At 38.7% G+C, this 23,327-nt stretch overlaps 1 protein-coding gene across 1 annotated transcript in view; it reads right to left on the reverse strand.

The window, feature by feature from the left end:
- Positions 1–2,083: 2,083 nt before the first annotated feature.
- The window catches only part of LOC131974694 (zinc finger protein GLIS2-like), a 33,887-nt gene continuing 12,643 nt past the window's right edge, over positions 2,084–23,327 (reverse strand). The window contains exons 2-7 of the mRNA XM_059337117.1: positions 16,056–16,244; positions 14,520–14,713; positions 10,251–10,436; positions 9,022–9,155; positions 7,582–7,700; positions 2,084–3,942 (exon numbers count right to left, since the gene is read on the reverse strand). Coding sequence (XP_059193100.1) covers positions 3,269–3,942; positions 7,582–7,700; positions 9,022–9,155; positions 10,251–10,436; positions 14,520–14,713; positions 16,056–16,221 — 1,473 coding nt within the window. The 5' untranslated portion in view covers positions 16,222–16,244 and the 3' untranslated portion in view covers positions 2,084–3,268. The remainder of the gene's footprint in view (positions 3,943–7,581; positions 7,701–9,021; positions 9,156–10,250; positions 10,437–14,519; positions 14,714–16,055; positions 16,245–23,327) is intronic.

Below are 23,327 nucleotides of genomic sequence, written 5' to 3' on the forward strand. Positions count from 1 at the left end.
CACTTGGCTGCGAAGTAGCTGCTAAATCATGTTAGCAATAACTGTACCGTGAGCTGGGATGGTAATTTTGGCTAGCAAAAAACACCGGAAAAATTGAACAGTGACTTGGACTGTCTGTTAGTCCAAACATTCGCTGAACAAGACATTTTTAAATGAACAAAATGTTGAAAATACAGTGTGAAAGGGTCAAAGTTCTGAAACGAAACTGGACGATAACACGGACAACGACAAACAAGTTCACGGCTATTTTAAAGTACATGTTGCCGTGGATACGCATTGATTTTCTTCTCTCCTGATGAGGGCTCTCCTTGTTAGTGACCTGTCAATCAAAGGTAGCCGCGCCCCCAAATCATATATCATATTCTTTATCATCTATTTTCTTCCAAGTTGGACCATTATTTACATAATTAACATCATATTTTCTTAAAGATTTGAAACTAGTGATTGAGACCATAGCTTTGTCATGATAATGTTTTATAAGGTAATAAATCAAGTGAGAAGTTTTCTCATTTAATATTGAGATAGATAGGACCCAAATGCTTCTGCAGCCGCCGTTAGCGCCCCCTGTTGGATTTTTTGGTAGAATGGGAAAGAAAGGGTGAGGTCACCTCCGGGTTAAACAACTTGTGGTGTACGAACATCAAAACACAACAAGAAACAAAAAGAGAAACTGTATCTAGTTTGTTTTTTTTAAACTTGTGTTTATTGACTTTGAGTCATTGTCATTGTCATTGTCATCGACACTGGTGACGTCCTTGGAAAGTGTTGCAGTGGCCCTGATGTACAAATCACATCTGTTGTCAGGTTATTCAACTTCACTTTTCTAAAATGTAATGAAAAGTACATTTATACATTTGTGTAAATATTTTTTGTCATATATTGTGTGATATATTTCAGATGAAACACAAGGCACTTGGACACCTTTAAAATACTGATTAGGATCATTCAATGTGCAAAGAAGAATACAAGATAAATCAACACAGATACTGGCCAGACATGGCCATTGTCAAACATTTCCCCTTTAAAAAAGAATCGAGGCAGCTTTTAAAACCATTGTTTGGTTTCTTCTTGTGTACCTTGTTAGTGAAGCAAATGTGTACCCATTATTACCTAATACACACCTTTGTCTACCTTGTTCCTACTTGAATGTTTTTCTCGGTCTAAAAGGCAGGGCTGATCCAGTGTAGATCATTGTCTTGGAATGATTAATAGAGCAAAGAATGAGCTAAAACAAACTGCAAGCAATGGCGTTAACCTCAAACCTACATTCAGTTGCGTCAACACAGTTCATTTCTTTCTTCTTGCGACTTGAAAAATCACATGGTCGGAGTGATAGCTTTGTATGGATTCTAATGTTTCGTCACACATCGTAGTGGCCTAAATGCCAAGGCCTTCCCGGGTTCAAACAAACCAGAGAGCAGCTGACGGCCCCACTGAGATCACTTTACAACCAGTAAATCAGTGAGGCTGCTGCGTCGTCGTGCTGTAAAATGTGTTGCATTAAGGGGGGTTGATTATTTTCTAGCAGGTAGGAAGTCATCTCAGGTGTTTAACTAATTGCCAGTGCCAGATTAAATCTACTGAAACCTTCTTTAAATGACACGACAGTGAATCAGATACCAAATCACCTTAATTAATTCCATTTTGTAACATACCATAACATCTGCTACAAAAACACATTTTCTCAAACATAAATACTTTGTAAACAGTTTCAAAAATGTCTTTTAGTGTTGAATTTCAAATCTTTTGAAATTGAAATCCTGAACTGCTCACATTCTAAACTTTGCCACCAGGGGAAAAAAACAGATGAATGTAACTTTGTTGGATGTTAATGAACCTGTATTCATTAATGTTACATTATATTATCGTGTATGGATTGTATTGTTTCTTGTTGCTCCCCACCATCTTGCTTTTCACCCGCATATTATTTATGGGGTATGTGGCAGCAGAGAGTGGAGGTTGTCAAACATGAAAACACCCAAATGGTTAGTGCATCTGCTCTCAGAACCTGGATTAGTGGATCTACAGGTGATTGTCCATTGTAAAAAGTTTTTCGACCGTGAAGTCAAGTTGTAGATGAACAGGAAGTGACGGGCGAATGAAGGAATATTAAAGGGTCAGTTCACTTAAATTGCACCACATATGTGGCATATGGTCATGTCAGATGTGGAGATATTTACCTCAAAAACATCTGGTATTTACAGAATTTGAATAGTAAGGCTCATTAAATGGCAATAGGACAGGCGATAACACAAAGAATAGCTGAAGTTTATGTGTCTTTTATGCTGCTACTCTGTTGAGCCAAAATATTGGTTTATGGTACCTAGCATAAGGCATCACAGGAAAGTCAAAGTATAATAAAGGTCGGTCGGGTTCATCATCTGGGGACCATACATGTCTGTACAAAATGTTATGGGAATCCATCAACGAGACATAGAGAAGTTACTGTTCAATTCTTCAAAATTCCTTTTTGAAAGGTGCTTAACGCAACATTTAGAACATTTATATGACAGTAAACTATCGAACATTTATATGAAAGTAAACTATCTATGTAGATGTGTGTGTGTGTGCGTGTGTGTGTGTGTGTGTGTGCGCGTATGTGTTGTAATACAGACTTATCTGTTCTTTGTTGTAGCCTGTCAAGCTGAGCATGCATGTTAGTGTTATTAAGTACCCAGTGTGTTAAAAAAGTGAAGCCAGAGGGTGCCTGTGCCTGTAAGTGTCCGTGTGTGAGAAGTTGGGCATGAGAACAAGGGATTGGAGGCAATCCCTGCTCAGACTGTGAACCATTGATTTGCTCTGAATGTTGTGTACAGAACCGTTAATGCTGTTTTCACCAGAAATCTAAAATCTCAAAATGTCAGCAGATGAAAATGGATCTGCAAGGCCACACATCGAAAGGGATACGATTTGTTTTTTTGTTCGTTTTTTTTCATTGAGGTGAACTGACCCTTTAAAGACTTTTGCAACCCAACACTCAGGTCTTGTTTAGGCTTTGTACACTCAACATGACTTTTGTCCTTTTCAGTCTTTTCAGTTGTTTCTGGGCTGGAATGGCTGAAGTGCTTTTTTATGGCTCCGCAGGTGACAGTGACCTTTGATCCCTCACATACACACACACACACACACACACACACACACACACACACACTCATCATAATCACGCATGTATGCCTGTGAACACACACACACACACTCAGACATACATGCATGGACACAGAAAAACAACCACACGCTCCCTGGTTTGATGCATTGCTGAGTGCACATCCTAGCTGACGACAGCTGGTTTTAGGAGGAGTGCCCTCGGGGGAACAACCACCCAGGACAAAGGGTCACTTTGTCTATGCCCCACCCCGGCAGACAGGTTCAGCACCTCCCCCTCCTCTCCCTCCTCCTCTTCTTCTTCGCATTCCATCTCCTTCGCCGTCATCCGCCCCAGACCTCCCAGGGCTCCCAGCCCTAACATCGATGCAGCTGAAAGTCCAAAGTGCAGCAGAGGAGAGTCCGAGAGGCCGAGTGGCCCTATGCCGCCTCCTCCTCCCATCGAGAAGAGTGGCGCCCCATGATGGCCTAGAGCTCTTGCGTGGCAGAATGCAGAGAGAGGCAAAGAGGTCCCCAGACCCCCAAGAAGAGCTGCAGCAGCCCCAGGGATGATAATGTGGGCCCCACTTAGAGTGGGTGGTTCAATGGCACTCTGGTGCCCAGGAAGGCCCAGCCCCGCCCCCAGCCTGCTCGCAGCGCCTTGCTCCTGGGCGACAAAGTGCCCGTGGGCCTTGATGTGCTTGCGTAGCGAGCTGGGATCTGTGTAGCGCTTCAGGCAGCCGGCCATCTTGCAGTAGTACGGCTTGTCGACGTAGTGGGTGCGGGTGTGTTTGAAACGGTCGCTGGAGTTGGAGTAACGTTTGCTGCAGCCTTCATAAGGGCAGATGTAGGGTTTCTCTCCTAAATGGATGACAAAAGAAACAAAAGGAGAATAAATAAATAAATCACTTGACGTCTCAAGGCTTCCTTTATTATCATAAAGTATTAGTTTATTTGCACACGTTGCATGTGTGAAAGTGTAAGCTAACTCAAATATGGTTATCACTAGGAGCTTTGACCAGGAGATCCTGTTCCTGCATGCCTTATATTATGTCAGTGTTGTTGAAATACTTTCTCCTGTATGTTTGACACTCGTACGTTGTATATGAGCTGATGATGTAAGGATTATTTCATGGCATTTGCCTTTACTTGACAGCCCTATTAGGAATACAAACAGGTTGAAGAAACATTCACAGAATTAAATCAATATGGAATAAACTCTTGTTCTTTAAATCACTGCTACCAGTCTTCTCAGTAGCAAGTTTCCAAGTCAAGTCTCAGGTCATTTATTTTCCATCAAGTTAAATTGCAAGTCACCAAAACAGTGACTGGAGCCCAAGCCACAAGACTCAAGCCCAAATCTCTGTTTTAAGTAACAAGTTCAGGTTTAATCCAATTTTTTCAAGCAATCTTTTGCAGTTTTCATTCTGAATTGAATTCAATTGATTATTCAGAATGAATAATCAATTTAATTCGGTTCTATTGAACCCTCATAATCGGCACGTTTCATGTATTTTGCATATTAACATTATTTACGTCAGTTAAAAAATGTTCAGTTCAAGCTCAGTGATCTGTCTAAACTTCTTTTGTTTTGAGACACTGAAACAAGACTGGGAACAAAGTGGACTGACAATATTTTCATACCTAAAGAACTTCATGAAGGCTGAAAATTAGATAAAATGAGTCATAAAGGCAGGTGGTGATACACACTGACAGCAGTCTCGTTATTCCCTTTGATCCATGTTACCTCTTGTTTTGGCATATTTGATTCCTCTCAACAGTCTCAATAAGGAAGTAAAGACCAGACTTAATTAAGTTGTGCAGGAAGTAGACATGGCTCCTGGCTTGGGCTTGTTTTGGAAACAGAGGCGATAACGAAGTCGGGCAAAAGTCTCTGCTTCTGTCATACAGTGTATGACAGTAAAAATACAGCTTCAACTCTGTGGTGCCACACTCTCCTTCAAGGACAAAATGTGATGATAATTTTATCCTGTCTTCTTAGCCAAGAAACTAGTTTCTAAAGCCTGACAGATATATCGGTTGACAGATACTGTCTGATGATATTTGCATAAATAGGCATATCGCATCAGTATATATTCTGTCTGATATGTGCTGTTATGAAAACTTTTTTACACAATATATAATGTAGAAAATGTTGCTTGGTGTGATTTAGAAATGGCATTAGCTAATATGACTTATTCTTTTTTTAATAGTAATTGCCTGACATTGAACATTATTGCACTATTTTCTCAGTTATCATTTATTTACTTAGCTGACAATGTAATACACTATTTGTATTATATATAATAATGTTAGATACCATTTCATAAAAAAATTATGTTTTAGAAAGTAGCTCTCTGGGTACTTTTGCAGAGTGGTAAAAAAAATAATAATTTCACAATCCACATATAAAAGGTCTATTTTCATTCCAGCTAAAAAAAAAATGTGTCTACGATACCGTCCGCCATATCCATTATTGAATATTTTCCCCCGATCACTTTCGGCATCTGTCTCAAATATCCTCATCAGTTGGGTTGGTTTCCACTGTTGCACCTTTAAAGTTCTAATTTGGGCGATTGTTAAAATCATGCCAAATGATTTAGCACTGATGAATTTAATTGTTCCCATAATAAACAAGACTAACGGGTCCACCAGGACCTGCCCTCAAGTGAGTGGCAGTCAAATTACAGTGGCATCATGCTCACATTGAAAAAGCTAACAAGCTGATGTTTGGCTTGTAAAATGTTTACCATGTTCACCATGATTTTAGTTGCAGGTGACTGAAATGTAATTAGTTTTGCAGATATCTGGCCACATAGCAAAAAACTGGGCTCGGGGATACATTTTGATGATAGCACTGCATGAAATGTCAGAAGATCAAAACAATTCATCCTCAGGGGACCCTGAATGTCTCACCCATTTACATTTAGTAATTTAGCAGACGCTTTTATCCAAAGCGTCTTACAGAAATGAGAAACAATCACGGTATAGTGCACTAAGAGCCATTAATGCAGCAATAAGTGCTAGTGAGGATTCTTTAAGGAGTAGAGTTGTGGTGTGGTGCTAGGATAGAAGGTCCTCTCTGTAGAGCTGGGTCTTCAGGAGTTTTTGCTCTGGTAGGAACTGGTAGTGGTTCCACCAATGGGGAACAACAAACGCAAAGAGTTTGGATTGCCTTGAACGAACAGGTGGCAGAGCCAGGCGTGAGGTAGCATATGCCTGAATCAGGGCGTTCAGGTAGGTAGGAGCAGTACCAGAGACAACTTTGTAGGCGAGCATTAGAGATTTGAATTTGATGTGGGCTGCAACAGGTAGCCAGACCTTTTTGGCTGGTTGTAGACCCGGTGCCTTCTGGATCATCTGAAGGGGTTTCACTGAGCAGGCTGGCAGGCCGGACCAAAGAGGGCCAACATACTGACTGACCGACTCTGCTATACTTAGACTGACGAACGTCAGTCTAGAATTGTCGAGCTGACAATTCCTCCAACACATGAACTCATTACAGCACAATAACAAGTCCTCCATAACACCAGTAAAAGTGCTGAATTGTGTGAGGTGCTGATAAGAAGGAGTGATAAGAGGAAACAGTAAACTGACCCCGGTAGCTCTGGAGGAAATTACACACAAAACACAACATCCATGTACGCTTCAGATAAGTCAGATTCTTCCTGCTTCCGGGTATATTTCAGGGTCACACAATGTGACAACTAAAAAACGTATTTGCATAACAAATGTCAAGCAAATGACTCTACATGAGACAGACACAGTAAAGAGAGATACATTTCTTTGAGCTGTAATGTAAAATGGTCAGCTCTGTTTCAAGGGGCAGTCCATCTACTGTTCACCAGCCAGTAAAAACATTTGTGTTTTATTTTCTGTGGCTCTGGAAGATGCTTTGTAAAATCTGAAAAATTTCCCTGATGATGTCATAGTGATGTCATCGGAGTTAGCCATCTTGTTCTATTGTACACTAATTTAAAACACCCTGCAGTGGGAGCTGGTGGTGTGGAGTTTGAATGACGCAGGCCTTTACCAGACAGGCATGGTCAAATTACAAGACCCCTATTAGAGATGCATTGTGGGAAATGTAGGACCCTGTTTTCTTAGAGCCTGACCCACAATAAAGTTTATTACATGTCAGCCTCTGCTGCTTCCATTTTGACCATTGTTTTTATGATAGTTTGTCACAAACATAAAATAGTAATAGCTCATTAATAAAGTTTTAACCCAACATTACTGAAACATGAGTAAATAGTGTTTTAATTGGGAGAATTAAAGCCCAAGTATTAACAGCAGCAGGACAGCAAATCTGGGAAAAATATTCTAACTGTATTTTTGGTCGCATTAAAATAAAAAATGGTTCTCTATAACAAAGAGGAATAATATATATTCAGCTTTGAATACACAAACCATACACATTGGTCTTTTCACAAGATTTATTGCCAATGACAATATAGAATCTCAACAAACAAACTGTATTTGATTTTCTTGTGAACTCACCTGTGTGTGAGCGGGTATGTATCTTCAAGTTCTCCAGACGTGAGAAGCTCTTGTTACAGGTGGGACAATGGTGCGGTTTCTCATTGGTGTGTGTGCGGATATGAATCAGCATTTTATACCTATGAAACATTGGACAAATTTAGTTGAAACTAAATACACTGATGTTGAATGAGAACTAGTTATGTTAAAATATAAGGCTGCTAAAACTGTAACACATAATATTCTTACTTTACTTAACACTGCAGATTATAGACAACTGAAACCAGGACTACCACTGTCCTTTTGTTTTGATGTTTTCATACTTTGCAGCCTGAGGTAAAAATAACACAAATGTTTTATAATATAGTACAGCAGACATGCAAAAAAAAAAAACTTGGTGACACATTTGCATTCAGCTGGTTCTTGTTGAATGTAGATGCAGTATTGTTAAGCAAGCATTATACATATACATTATATATTGTCACACATACATTGTCTTTTAGTTTCTCTCCATTTTAGCTTATTTGACTTTTAAACCTGTATCTGCCTCAGCAGTGCAGAGACCAGTTTGAACACATGCATCTGTTCTTTGGTTCGTGTGGCCTTGAAAACCTTAAATAGTGATTGTTGGACCCCCATTCTACTATACATCTATACATACAGATTATTAGTAGGGGAACTACACTACAGCTGAAAAGAAAAAATAAGAGATAATAGATAATTCTATTAATTCCAGTTGATTAATTACATCAAGACAAATATTGTATTAATAACTATTTCTATTATAAGTTGTCTGAAATGTTATGTTATGTTAGTGCTAATATACAAATTAGGCAATATCTTCTATTATGTGCTAATTTATATAAAAATCAAGAACAGAAATCTAACTATGAAGCCAGTATTAATAACAGTCTTATTATTATTATTATTATTGTTGTTGTTGTGGTTGTTGTTGTTATGATTGTTATTATCATTATTAATATAATAATAATAATAATGATGATCATAATAATTGTTATTTATGTATTATTAATATAGCTATTAATAACAGAAGCAGTAGTAGTAGTAGTAGTGGTTGTGGTATTAAGTATTAAGTTTAGACATAATCATGACACTTTATAAACAAAAAGATAATATACAAATCAACATTTGAAAAACAATTGCTAGCTGTGATCTACTAAGGTTTTGCTGAACATACATTCGTAAAATACTGCAAACTACAGATTAAAAAATAACTTCAAATTAAACAAAACACTGTTGTTAAAGCCAATATTGTAATATACTTATTTATGAATAATATTTATGTATCTCAAGGCAGCACAAGCTGTCAGTACATATAAAACGTATGTACATAGTGGGAGGGAGTTCCTTCACATGTGTGCAACTCAAATATTTGTATTAGAAAAGTTTATCAGGTGAGTGAAATGTGCTGACATTTCTGTGGGAACAGTAGGAACATACCTAGCATTGAAGCCCCGGCCGTTTCGAGCACAGCCCTCCCACTGGCAGCAGTACCCAGAATCCTTTTCAGGCTTGACGTGGAAATCGTTGATGTGATCCACCAAGTCCTGCAGCGAGTCGAACAGCAGGTGGCACTAGAGGATCGAGAGGGGGACATACATTTATACACATTGACTGACTGACCGGCTTCAGTTGATGAAACTGATGAGAAATCATGCTGTAACTTAGATTTGTTTTTAAAAGAGTTTAGCAGTTATTCTACACATCACACTATCTGAAAACATTTTAAATTAAGACCTTGTTAAATGCTTCTGTCGCTTTTCTTGATCACTTGTGACATACTGTATTTGCAGTTTTTTTCAACTTTCGTCACATAATGTATTTATAATTAATCTTGCAGACATTAAAATTCTTTAAAATCTCATAATAAACAACACACACAAGCTCCCAGAGACCAGGTGGTATTTAGATATATATTTGTCACACAACTAATTTAAACCTCCCCCCGAATCTTTATTATAACAAAGAATTACATAAATTATAACAAAGAAATATAAATTATAACAAAGAAAAGCAGCATGACTGTGAATTTTTCTGCTTAAATGAATGCAATGAATGCATGTCATAATAATAATTTGAATAAATGTCAGCCCTAATTTGTATTTAACCTCCTTGACTAATTATATTATATTATATAATGCGGTTCATTAAACTGACTTGTTAGATTAGATTAAATTAAATTTATTGTCCCCAAGGGGAAATTCATTTTAACATCACTGTACATTCGACAGATAACACAGACGCTCAACATTAACGACACACAACACATAGAAACATTGTTTTACTGATTCATGAGGACTTCAATATCATAATGAAAAGCATCTTTCAATGGAATTGTATCGTGATGATCGTGATCATATTTTGAGATACTTTGATAACAAGAACCTACTTACTCACTTTTACTATAATTTCACTTTAAATTGTTGCTTTCATTTTGCACCAAAGTTTCAATAAACTTCATTTGTCATGTAATTAATTCACACAGGAGCGTACAAATATTGTCTTTATCATGCAGTTATTTCATGTGTTTATTTGTTAAATTACCAGAAAACATTCAATATCAACATATTTATTGTTACCGAGATATGAAATTAGAGTAATCCGGACCATGTGTGCATTGATATACTATAACTTTATTTTGATTTACTTTTCACCGTAATTATATTCACCTTCATCCAACGGCAGGCCAGCTGACCGTCCAATGAGGGCTCTGGTGAAACTTGCTTCTCTCTGTTCTGACTGATGAACATGGAGGAAGGAAAGCTGTACGCTCTCGGTGGGCTTGCAATTGGCAGATAAAACGGGTAACCCTGTGGAGAAGCTCCGCCCTCCAGACCTCGATGACGAGCTGCTTCCTGAAAGAGAGGAGGATGGAGAGAAAGGTCAACCAAGGAAGTAGGGGTGCACCGATCGATCTGCGCCGATTTCCCTAATTTTGCGGGATCTGCAGATTCTTTTACGTCAAACCGATCTTATCTAGCATCTTATCTACCTTGATATAACCCACCACAGGCGAAGCAGTGCTCCCAACTTTGTAGCTAAATTTAGCGAATTTTCAAACCCCTTAGCAACTATTTTTCAAGAAAGCGACTAGAGACAAATCCAGCGACTCCTTCTTCCTCTTCTTAATGAGCCGCTAACGAGAACGGTTTGTTTCTTCTTCTACAGCTTGGCATCTAGCCCGCCACACTGTATCATCAAATGCTACGCTGCCCCCGTGCGGAAGGCACCAGTAATACAACTTTTTTTCCTTACAGATATCATGAACTATTCGATTTTTGTAATGTTTTTTTACAATTCGAATATTCGAAAATCGATGCCCATCCCTAGTTGTATGTATGTTATACTATATCGAAACCAAAAACTCAGGACACTTTATTTATGGTTGCAGTTCTTCTGTTAGTTTGTCCTGTAAATTGTTGCTATTTACCTCAGACATTGTTATTTCCTTTATTTGTTAAAGAAAAGTACTGCTGTGTAATTGTTTTTCAATAAAATAAGATTCAAACATTCAAGGTTCAGCTGTGAGTTATAAAAAAATCGGTATCGGCCAAAATCGGAATCGGCAGGTCAGGCTTTTAAAAAATCTGTGATTGGCCAGAAAATTGCAATCGGTGCACCCCTACAAGGAAGACAATCTAATGCCGTAAGTAGGCCTATACGAGGCCAGGTGGGAAAAACTGTTTGTGTAGTAAACCTCTGTATTCTAAATCAAAGATGGATGTATTTCAGACAACATGCTGGCGAATATCACTATTTCAATCGTTAGCTACTGTTGTAGCCATTTCTATGGAAGATATAATTTGTAACACCCAATAATAATCATTGTAATAATCATTTTATACTGAGATAATTTCAATTTGATTATATTTCTTAGACCAGAGAAGTTCTGTGTTGCAAGTGATATGTAGAAATGAGAGTAATAATGTCATTGGATTGGCTGTTAGATTTATATAAATAGAAATAGAACCCTGTGAAACAGCCAGAAGCCACTGGACCTTGGAGCAACACAGTCTTTTGACCTGCACTAGTCAGTTAATGTATCCAAGAAAGTATAGATCCTAAGTTTGTAAACTGTATGATTTTAAGTTCATAAGTAAACAGACAAAAGAAGAACTTTGGATTCCAGACTTTTATTTTCTGATGTTTGTGTTGAGTGCTAAGAACTTTGAGGTCCTAAGCTAGTGAGTCAGTGTTGCTGCTACAGCTGTTTGAATGTGTCTGATTTTACTTAACAGCTTTATTTAGGATTTTTATCTTGTGTGACTACAAGGCTAACAGTTCTGTAACACGATCAGAAGTTGGGATAACATGCGTTTTTCCCTTATTTCCCACTAAAAAACATGGACGTAGAAATGCATCTGGGTTTTGTTGATAAAAATATGTTAACATTGGGTATTTATTTTACAATTTTGCTGAAATTTTTGGAAAAAATAAACAGATGTCAATGAAGTTGAAATTAAATATTTTTACCTAATTTCTTTTATTAATTCTTATTGACAGATAAAGTGTATATCTTCTCAAAACTTTATTAATCATATCACAATGAAAATGAAACCAAAATTAAGAGAGGATTATATCTGAAAACAAAATTATTCCAACTTTAAGGACCACCATGTATTTGTTGTGTGCACCCTTCAACACCATGAAGCATGTCTGGTAGCACAGCAGCATGTCTCAGACTGACATGAAGTGGATCTCTTGTGTCTGGGAAATTGTCATGTTTAGATAATCGAATGACACATGGGCACAATGTGTCATGGGTCATTCCCTGACTGTGTTCTGTGTCTGGCTGCTTATGGCTATATTCTATGGCCTGTTTATCTAAATAGTGGCAGGACTCCGTAAAACAACTTGATTTTAAACTGATATTAATCTTTTATCAAAGATTGTCATTTTAGTAAGTATGACTTTTGGCTGTGTAAAAATGCACAGTAAAAAGAGCTCTAGAAATGGGATGAGTGGGGAAAAAATGATGTTACATTATTTCTAGTAAACTACAGGATTGTTGTACTTTTTGACAGCATTCATAAATCACCCCATGTGCTTTATATAATACTGTAGGCCAGAAGAAACAGATGCATTTGATTTCCAAAAGTAACACATCCATATTTAAAAGTGACAATGCTGTTTGTTTAATTAGTTCTTACAAGGAAACATATATTTTATAAAAAAATAACTGTCTGAGGCTGCATTCTAAAATGGTAAGAATTTAACTGGGCCTCGTATAGAACCTTGTGGTGCCTCGCCTTTGACAATAATAATAAAAAAGAGTGATAAACTGATTGTATTAGGGTAGTAAAGTAGTAAAAAGTATATGTTTTGTGCTGTTGAATCTGCTGCTTCCGCTCTTATAATAATAATATCATTAGTTTGTCTTGTTTACTTGTGGTACTATCACTGAACTTTATGATTTAATTCATTTTGTTGACATTGCTGTTTAAGATTAGATTGGATTATACTTTATTGATCCCACAACGGGGAACTTCACTTGCCACTGCAGCAAAAACCATAAGTAAAAGGTGTGAATATAAATTAAAGTGGGGGTAAAAGCAGTAGTTTGAATGAAAAATGAAAAATATAAATACAGATCAAGATTAAAAGCTATGGTGAGTAGTGTAACGATAAGTGCTATCAAGTGCTATGCTGCCTGGCTAAATACCACCATCTTTGGTTGGAAGAGGATGGTGTTTCTCTATGTATTGATGTATGATGGAAGCAAAGTGGGGTTTTTTTAAAGATGGTCTGCATGTTTAAAATTAGAAGGGAAATTCACACTGACATGCTAAGTGAATTATTATGGACAAAAATCCGTTGCTAATAGCTTCAAAGACGTCTTTGAAGTTTGTCTGGGAGACATAATTAGTGCTTATCAAAGTCCACTTTTAATGTTTTAGACAATTTTTTAAAAGGGTACTTTCTGAGCTAAAAGATGAATCTGGGCCAAGCGGAGAGATTTGATGCTCTAACAAAGAAGCTGTGTGTTTCATGTTTTACCACTCAAGCATGGCTAGAATTAGATTTAGACAGAGTCACTGGGCGGCTCTGTGCTGTGTGCAGACACTGCAGCAGCAAATTAGATTCACTCCCAGGATCCCAATTCAATTCAATCCTGCTGAAGAAGAGTGGGGAGCATTTGGACACAATCAGTAGCTGGCTGGATTATTCTGAGAAGACCGTGGTCATGCCTATGGATAAGATTAACTGCTGACGTGAAGAGAGACACCTACATAGAACAGTCTTCCCTCAAGTTGACCTTAAGGAAACAGTTTGGCTCTTAGAATGAAATTTAAAGCAGCTATAAGCTGTTTTTTATTAATCATGTATCAGATAACAGTGTGAAATCAATCACTCTTTTTTATATATAATTACAAATAATAATCCAGTGCCTGTAAAGCCTATAACCTTTCTGTTTTGCTTCTCTCATGGGTCTTTTTCGGCCACACAAGGCAAGTGTTTCAGTAAAAAAAAAAAAAAAGTAAAATCCGCTGTACGCTGCCTGTTAGTGTGCACAGTGGAGCTTGTAGCAGCTAAACAGTCAGATATTTCCCCCAGGAGTTGGAAGAGACAAAAACCAGAGTTAAAAACTGAGTTAATAGTAGACAGAAACACATATCCAAAATAATAAAATTTAATTTTAAAATATAACAGCTGGATGTATAAATAAGCAGCTATTATTCTACTACTCGTGATAAATGAAAGTAATGTATCAATTATCTAATCAAACTTGCACTGGATACCAGCCTTAAAATGCTTGTGATGCATCTTCTCTGGCTGTAGCCAACTTAATTTCTGTAAGAATTACTTTGTTTTAACATACTTTGCACCTTCAGCACATCCAGGCTGGATTTAATCACAATAACTATGGGTGGGATTTTTAAATTTCTTTTGTGTCAAGATCATCACACTATACGTTCTAATGTCAGTGTCGCACTCACCCGCGTGAAGAGATGTGGCTGTGGGCTGCTGCTGCTGTGAGGCGACTCCAGAGGTGAGGAAGGGAAGGGGGAGGAGGGGGAGGAAGGAGACGGGGAGAGGGAGGAGGCATGGCGGGAGGAGGGTGACAGGCTGAGGTCCATGGGTGGAGGACTGAAACAGGACCCGGGTCGTTCTTGAGGGGAAGACTGGGATTCTAGAATGGAGATTAGAGGTGAAATGGGATGATGTTACATTTGTCATAAACAAGTAAAACCTTTCTATACAATATAAGTGCTTGGGGTTACTGTAGGTGGCTAAGTTAGCTTGTAACTGAAGTTTAAAAATTGCTATTAGTGTACTTTTGGATATTTCACCAATATTATGTGGCTATGTTTCACGCCCTTGACATGGTGAAGGTATTTGAGTCCTGATCTAACTTTGGGTCCACCTCTAACCTCAGAGGAACCAGACAAGTTGAGTAAATGAGTTGGATAAAAAACCCAATGTGCACCTTATTTAGAATTTTTCTGATAATTTTCATATAATATGAAAAGTTGGCTCCTCGTTGGAACCAAAATAGCAGGTTCTCTTTCTTTAATATGTTTTTGTCCCTTAAGCATTTGGCGACCCCCAGACATGATTTTGGGGCCCTCTTGGGGGTCCTGACCCCCATGTTGAGAACCACTGCACTATATAGCACTAAGGTTACAGGAATCCCAACAGGAGCTGTTTCAAGACCTTGTTGTAAGGGGGGTAAATTAGGAACACCTTAAAACAATCCACATAGTTATTTTATTTGAATATATTAATTATGATACATATTGCTGTAACTACACTGTTTTTAGTTCAGTCTTGCTGCTGGGAATCTCCAAAGACCCCTGGTGTCCTTCAGGAACATTTAGCTACTCCTTGTGGGTTTTGTGGCATGATTATACTAATAATAATAATAATAACATAATAATAATAAATAATAATAATAATAAATATACTATTTATTGTTGTTCTTGTGTTGAGCTGCCGGCTCTACAACAAATTGCCCCTCTGCCTTAATAAAGATTCCTTGATCCTTGACGAAGAGGATCATGGGAGGCACGCATATGAAAGGTCAAATTATTCGGCATTATTAAACAAAAAGAAAATACACTTAGTGTAGACAAAAACAGCCATAAACACACATTGGACATTGTGCACATAATTAAGCAGTTGGGCTGTAAAGTATGAAGTTACACAGTGCATCCAGATGGACACAGAGGACACGTTGTGGTCGTCTTTGAGGACAGTGTCACGCTCTTCCTGTTATGAGCCACACTGACAAATCTGTGAACAATAAATGTCTATTTGTGGACAGCTGCCATTCATTAGATTTACAATATTAAGTTACTAAGTGAGAACACAGAATCCACTTATTCTATTGCGTTATCACAGTGATAGTCTTCACCACTGCAACATGGCATCAGCAAAGGCATGTCATGTGTGTTGGAGTGAGGGGAGAAGTGATTTGTTGACACGACTCTTGGGAAGAATTCTGTGTGTTGTGCTTCAGTTTATCTGGTTACCTGGGGAGGAGGGTGGAGATGGAAAGGTTGTGCATAGCAGGCGTGGTCGTATGGCGCTGAGAGGGGCACAGATAGAGGACGGATAAGACCTCTTTCCTAATCGGACTGGACCATCAGTCCGTCCTGAGGGAAGCTTCAAGTCCAGCGGCTCGTCCAGTGACAGCATGGCTGCTGGTTGCTCCTGCCCACCTGAGGAGAGAGAGAGGGGGAGTGGTCACACATAACTCTCAATATCTATGAAATAACACAGTTCATTGGCACTATTTTATAGATCTTTGCTGCAGTTTTTGACAAAATTCTCCTGAGCTGTGATGATTAGCTTTCAGTGTGTTTTTAAAGGTATCAGTGATTCGTTTTTTTTTTTTTTTTTTCACAATTTTGCTGAAACAAGAATGTGTTTTTTGGCCACATGGCAGCAGCACAACAATCTGTAAACACATAATTGTCATATTAGCCACTTTCCATTCCACATTTGAATAATTTTGTTTCTATTAGCAAAAGCTGTGGATGGTACTCCATTCCCTGTAGTTTTTTTTTGTCACCTTGTGGTGAACTATAGCAAACCACTTCATTTTCACACAAACATCAGGCAGCAAAATTAGCTATTCACTTAACACTCCAGTTTTGGTCTCCACCAGCTCCTGAGGGAGATATCTGGAATTTAAACTGCTAAATGCCTCTCTGTTCGTAGTCGCTAGCTTTGTCGTCTGTTGTTGTGGTGCTGGGCAGGAAGTGTACAATGGGATCATCAGAACAAACTCACTAAAAAGTTGCACATGTTTCTGCTGCTCCTGAAAATGTTTGAGTAAATCAACAGTAAAGCTGTGGGCCATAATACCAAAACAATGGGTTGAAAGACGCTAAAAAGCTCCATAAAGTTGAAGGGATCTGCAGAGATCTCCCATTGTTTATATGACAACATCAATTGCAGCAATGTCAAAATCATAAGAGTTTACAAACTAATACACTTTTTTTTTTGCTCCATGCCTCCTGTAACCTTCACATATTCTGTCTCTCTCTTCCTCTCACTCTGACAAGGATCCTCAGGTCTCTTGAGGGTGTCAACCGCAACAGGAAGTCCCTCCCCGTCCTCACAGTGGACTGAGACAAGTATGATCCATCAGTAAAAACACGTCAGCTATCTTCAGTGAGGTCTGAGTTGATGACAAAGCAGTGTGACTATGTGAGAAAAACACTTTCTATCTGTGTTTAAATCTTCTCTATAAAAATGTCTGTCTATCTTTTATAGACAGCTGGATCATTTTATCACTGTTTGCTGTTCTAAGAATCAGTTTGGCTTTTGAATTATTGTGAAATAATTCCAGCGACATTAGTCACAGCTCAAGACAGATCACATTAAATCATTATTCAGATCGTGTGGCTTATAGACTACATGATCAACATGGAGGCAGTAAAGTTTCTGTGGTAAACACAGTATAAATAACAAAAAGTGACAGTTTAATAAACAAGTTTTCTTTAGTTAGGGAGTACAACACATTTAGAATTATATGACTGTAGCAGGTATAAGATAAACATTTCCCTGAGGCAAGAGGGCATGAATAAGCATCCAATACAGAACTACAGGAGTGATAATAATAAAATGTAATTCTGCAACAATCCTTAAAAATATAGTGGAATTATGCAAGCTCAAACACATTATTTACATACATAATTTAAGTACAATAACTAAAGTTACGATGAATCAGACTTTTTATCCAGTTTTAAGCCACTTTTTTACAATACACTTCTTAGATCTTGTTTGCTTTTTTATTATATATTTCAACCATAAGAAGGATTTTAGTCATCGTATATTTTTACTTTAAGTTATCAGACAATTAAGCTGAGCAAACGTTGGCAGCTGCTCCACTCGCAGCCCCTCCAGGATATCCTGTGTAGGCTTGGGCAGTATCACAGTATTGTAATATACCAGGTTATAAAGAACTCCCGGTCAAAAATGTAGACACCGCCATTTTTGTCTGTGTATTAAACTGATTGAGAGTTGCGGTATTTAGGTGATGTGTAGTGCACAGCCCTCGCCACCAGGGGTCAGTGTCTACTGGTGGAACAGGCAGCTCAGCTGAGAGAAATGCTGACTTACAGTACTACTAAGAAAGTAAAATGCCTCTTCATCAGGGTTTAGTTCTGATTATAAAAGTGAGCCATGCAGCCAACACTGACAAAGCTGTTTTGGAGTGATTTTGTGATTTCATTTAGCAAATAATTATTGGTCTGGTAGACGGTAGACAGCCGATCAGCTGGCAGCCCCAGCAAGGATAAACACAGTGTGGAGCCCACATATTCTCACATCATACTCTGGAAATTATGGATTTCTTGGAACAGCACAGGGAAAATACTGATTTTTAACGTAAAACTGCTTCATTTGGTCTTTTTGCCCATTTTAATCACCTGGTCGATTGTTTTTGGAGAGCAGAAGACCTTTTTGGATAATTTGGCTGCCTGTAAAAGTCTCCCAAATGATGGACACTCAATACAGCAACAACTCACATGATCCCATTTTACTTCACAAAGTTGCCAATTGTGTCTTTTGTTTTGTTTTGTTTGAAAGCACAGCTGCTAGTGAACCACTAGCAGCTGAAAATTACAAATTTTGTGTTTTATGTAGAAAGAAACTGAGCTTCCATAATTGATGATAGTTGGAATTATAGACTACAGTTTTCTCTATGACATAAGAAGAGCTGTTGTCCCATCCTTGTCCATTTAGTTCGAGACCATTCAGTTAACTTGAGAATGATAGCAGGGTCCAATTCTGTGTTGTGAATTTTAGTTGTTGCTTAGTTCCTGAGGGCAAAAACCTCTGAGAAGCAGTTATGTTGTGGGTTTGTTACTGCGATCTTCTACATTTCTGTGGTAACACTTCACTGAGGGGCTTAACAAGATTTTGCAGTAGTTTTCCACCCATCGTGGTACGATACTCTGGGTGAAGCATGAGACAAAAAGCCACCCTGGTCCATGACTCAACTCATAAGTTAGTGTTAGACCAAATGACTCAAGACCCAGATATCTGCTTCAAAGGGAAAAAAAATCTCACAGGAGGAAACCAAAGGGGGGGAAACTGTGCAGTGAGTGGACCAAACCTGCGAACAAATGCTTGACAGCTGCTGTGAAAGTTGACACAACACACATTCTCTTTTTCAGTGCTTCTCACTCACGCTGTTCCACCACATTCACACCTGAGAGCAGCCTGGAACATCTTCCGTCATCTGTTTGTTTTAAGATAATGTCTGCAAGATGCAAATCTGCTCTGCTTACCATCACTTTCCATCTTTATCATATCTGTAAATCTGATTTATACCAATAAGCAACGAGAAAGTAACATGACAGAAATCTCAAAAGATAAATACATGTGTATATATTCTGTAAAGCTGTAAGACAATTTCAGTTTTTTTGTTGTAATTTTGATATTTTTTCAATTTCTTGTCAAGAGTTGTACGAGAAGATCGATAAAGTGACTTAACCAACTTTAACCAACCACTGAAGGCTTCAGGAACAAACTGTGGGGTTGTGAGATACGTATCCATAGTCTATTACCAGAATCAATGGTGGCCAGCACACTCCAGTTTTGAGAACCAGACAGGAGTGTCTGCATGAAAGCCAAGCAATGTATTGATGTGGACAGGGGCAGCAGCTCAAAGTATTTTACTAAAAAAAAAAAAAATTCTGTTTGCTGTAAAGCCACCAGACTCCACTAAGAAAAAATGATCATTTTATTTTGCAGAATGCTGGAGTTGCTGGTCTACTGCTGCCGTGATCAGTTTGTTTGTGTAATTGTGTGACTTTGGTGTTTTATAGTGGCTACTTCAGATTCACCAAAGTCACACAATAACACAAACAAACTGGTGGCTTTGACAAGAGTATAGAAAACGGCTTCAGTTCTGCCCACATAAACTTAAACACGGCTGCCAGCAAGATACAAAAACTAATTTGCAAGGAACCTTTAATTTATAAACTTTGGACAGAGTTCGGCTTACTGTTTCGACCTGTTTCCAGGCTTTATTCTAAGTTAAGCTAACCACCTCCTTGCTCTAGTTCCATACTTATCACACAGACAGGATATATCTATTTTCTTATCTAACTCTCACATAAAACATTTACCAAAATGTCAAACCATTTCTTAAACCTACATTAGAAAGCAAAGCTACCTCGCAGAGTTTTGACTTTAACTTGAAACTTTACACCCACAGCACAAAAATGCATTCAGGTATCTGTTTTTTGAGCCAGTTGTTATATAGTCAGCCAGTATTCGCCTCCAGTGGAACTCCTAAATGGCGCCAGACGTGGGCTGCAAGTAGATTTGTGACACAACTGCAAAACCTCTGTTGGGTGTCTCACTATATGGCTCTTTAATGATAGCTGGCAGTAAGAGCATTCCTAATTTACTTTCACTGGCTGCTTTTACAAACACAATCTGGGATTCAAACCGGCAACTTTCCAGCTACATGTACACCTCTTTAACTTCTAAACTTGCTGTCACCACAAATTCTTCCACAATCACCGACAGGATCCCCCGACATAATATGAGGCAGAGGCTAAACCACAATGAAGTCAGTGTTTAGGTCCTTGTGTCGGCCTGCCAGCTACCTCACCACACTGGTTTCACATTCCACAGCAACCTCGCTGACTTCGCTCACAAACACACACACACACACACACACACAAGCTATTTGGAGGTATTGTGACGGCACGCACATACAGGACCATATGTATCCAGGCACGCATACAGACTCAACTCACATCAGCAGGCATGCGCAAAACTCATAACCACACGTGAGTCCCCCACCTCCAGCAGCTCCTCCCCCTCTTTTCCCTCAATGACCTGCGTTTGGGCAGCATGCCCGGACCTTCTTATGGATCCCCTACTGCCTAGCAAAACACATACTTTGACTATTCACACACTTGCACACAAACATGTGTACTTGTGCACATATGCATGCACACACAGTCACATATAGTGGAGATTCTAAACACATGTAAAGTATAGCACTTTTTCATATGCAGACAGCAACACACACACACACACTAGTTTTTATACTTGTGAGGACCCTCATTGTCACATTACATTCCCTTGTCTTAAAGTTGGAGTTGTTACTTATATATATAAATGAATGTTTGCACATTTAAGCCCTTCACACAATGCTGATTATTCCCCATGAACGCTAGGGAAAGCTTTCTGTATTTCTAAGCATACAGTATTTGTGGTGTTTGGCTTCCACTGCAGCTTTACCATGCTGGTGCACCTGGAGTGATGCCTTTTAGGTAAAACAACAAGAGCTAAATGCAGTAATGAGTGTATGGCAGAGGCTTTTACACGTAACCCTAAAAAAACATCCAAGAAAAGTTTCTGGAAAGCAACAGGGGTGGGGGTGATGTGAGCTCAAACTCATGCATACATCACAAGTACATGTCAATAGTGTTGGTGTTAGTGGGGAAAAGTGAATTCACTTAAGTATCGTAATTATTTATTTTACGATTTGGTATTGGTTTATTTCATGCCTAAATTGATAGATTTAGAATTCAAATGCACTTGCTTCATTTTAGTCAATGTGGTGATGGAAGAAGTTACTGCTTTTATTTTGGTAGTCTGTAAGTAATGTGGCGTCATATCCGTTTCAAGCTAAACAAAGCCGAAGCGAGAAATGGCGGGCCTCATTTTCTACATATAATACATATCAGATTGTCACCCAAGTGTCATGATAGCACTAAAATGGGAGAAAAGCATATTCTCGCAGCCCTTGTAATTACTCTCGCTGCCAGCGGGGGGCGACAAAAGTGCCGCACTGCATGTTTAAATGTATAAACATAAACCAAATTTTTACCTCAAACTTAAAACAAAGTATTGCCCTGTAAACAGTCCATTAAAGTCATGCCAATAAGCAAAAACGTCCCCACAATACAGAAATGCCCTGACTACAGTTGTTTAAAACTGTTATTGGTCCTCACAAAGAAAGCAATATAAGCCAACACATACACACACACACACACTGTAAATGTACATTTATATGTTTGGTCACACCCATAATCTGAGGACTGCAGCTCCTTAGTGGACTTAAACAACAGTACACACATGCATACACACTTTTAGATGCAAATAAACATCAATTCACACTTTTTTTTTACCATAAGCAGAAACTAAACACTTTGCACACAGTTGTGTTTAAAGGAGATAAACATACAAAGTGCTGTTGATGCTTCTTATGACACATTCATACACATTTAGTCTTATGCAACATGCAAATACACACCAAATGTCACTAGTCCCTCATAGAGAATTGCTGGAAACTAAATGTCTTTTTCACATAGTTATATGTAAAACCGTAAAGACACATATAGAATGGATGCCCCCCTCGGGTGTAACGTACACTAACACACATGAGAGAGACTTTCCCCGTCTCACAGGAAACTTTCGCTTCCATGGCGCCCTGATCTGGCCTCTCCCTCTCTCTCTCTCTCCCTCTCTCTCTCTCTCTCTCTCTCTGCTTCCCTCCCTCTCACTCCTTCCTGTGGTTTTCCTCTCCCAGTCCTCCAGCAGAGCATACCTCTCCTGTTCTCCTCCCCTCTCCTCTGCCCTCTGCACCTCCCACTCCTTTTTCTTCTCTCCCATTTTTTCATCCTCTAGAGCATTTTTTAAACTCCCTTTTCCAATTTTTTACATTTTCTTGTCACACAGAAACACATCTCATCACTCTTAATCATCGGCCATTCTTGACTTTAGAGTGTATTTCTTCCATGTTCTCTTCTTTCTCCTTCTTCTAAACAGAGAATACATTTTTTAAAAATTCTGAAAAGTTCCTCAGATCTAAAGCAGGATTTGAGAATGAACTTAGTTTTTAAATGTTGTTGTTTGAGGGAAAAAGAAGATTTGGATGGATTTTAGTGTGAGGGAGGAGCAACACAAGACGGTCCATCACTCCAGGAACGATGTCAGCCCTTATTTTTTAGGGGTTACACGCTTTGATCTTTCCATCCAACATCCTTATAAGGTATTACGCAATGTTGCTGCAACAGCGAGGATGACAGGAGGCTTTGTTTTTGTGACTTGGAGGCATACAGACACAGAAGGAGAGACTGTAAAGGCTGAGGTGCATTAATGTGAAACGCCTGGAATTGGCTGAAACTGGCTGAAACTGGACACTTGTTTGAACAGCAAATATCAGAGAACATTTCAATGGACAAACAAAAAGACAGAGCGGTTCAAGTGGAGGGGAAAAGGCACATAGTGAGGGGCTGAGAAGCATGCAGAGAACAGCAGGGGGT

The sequence above is a fragment of the Centropristis striata genome, chromosome 1 (genome assembly GCF_030273125.1).
Source record: "Centropristis striata isolate RG_2023a ecotype Rhode Island chromosome 1, C.striata_1.0, whole genome shotgun sequence".
NCBI lineage: Eukaryota > Metazoa > Chordata > Actinopteri > Perciformes > Serranidae > Centropristis > Centropristis striata.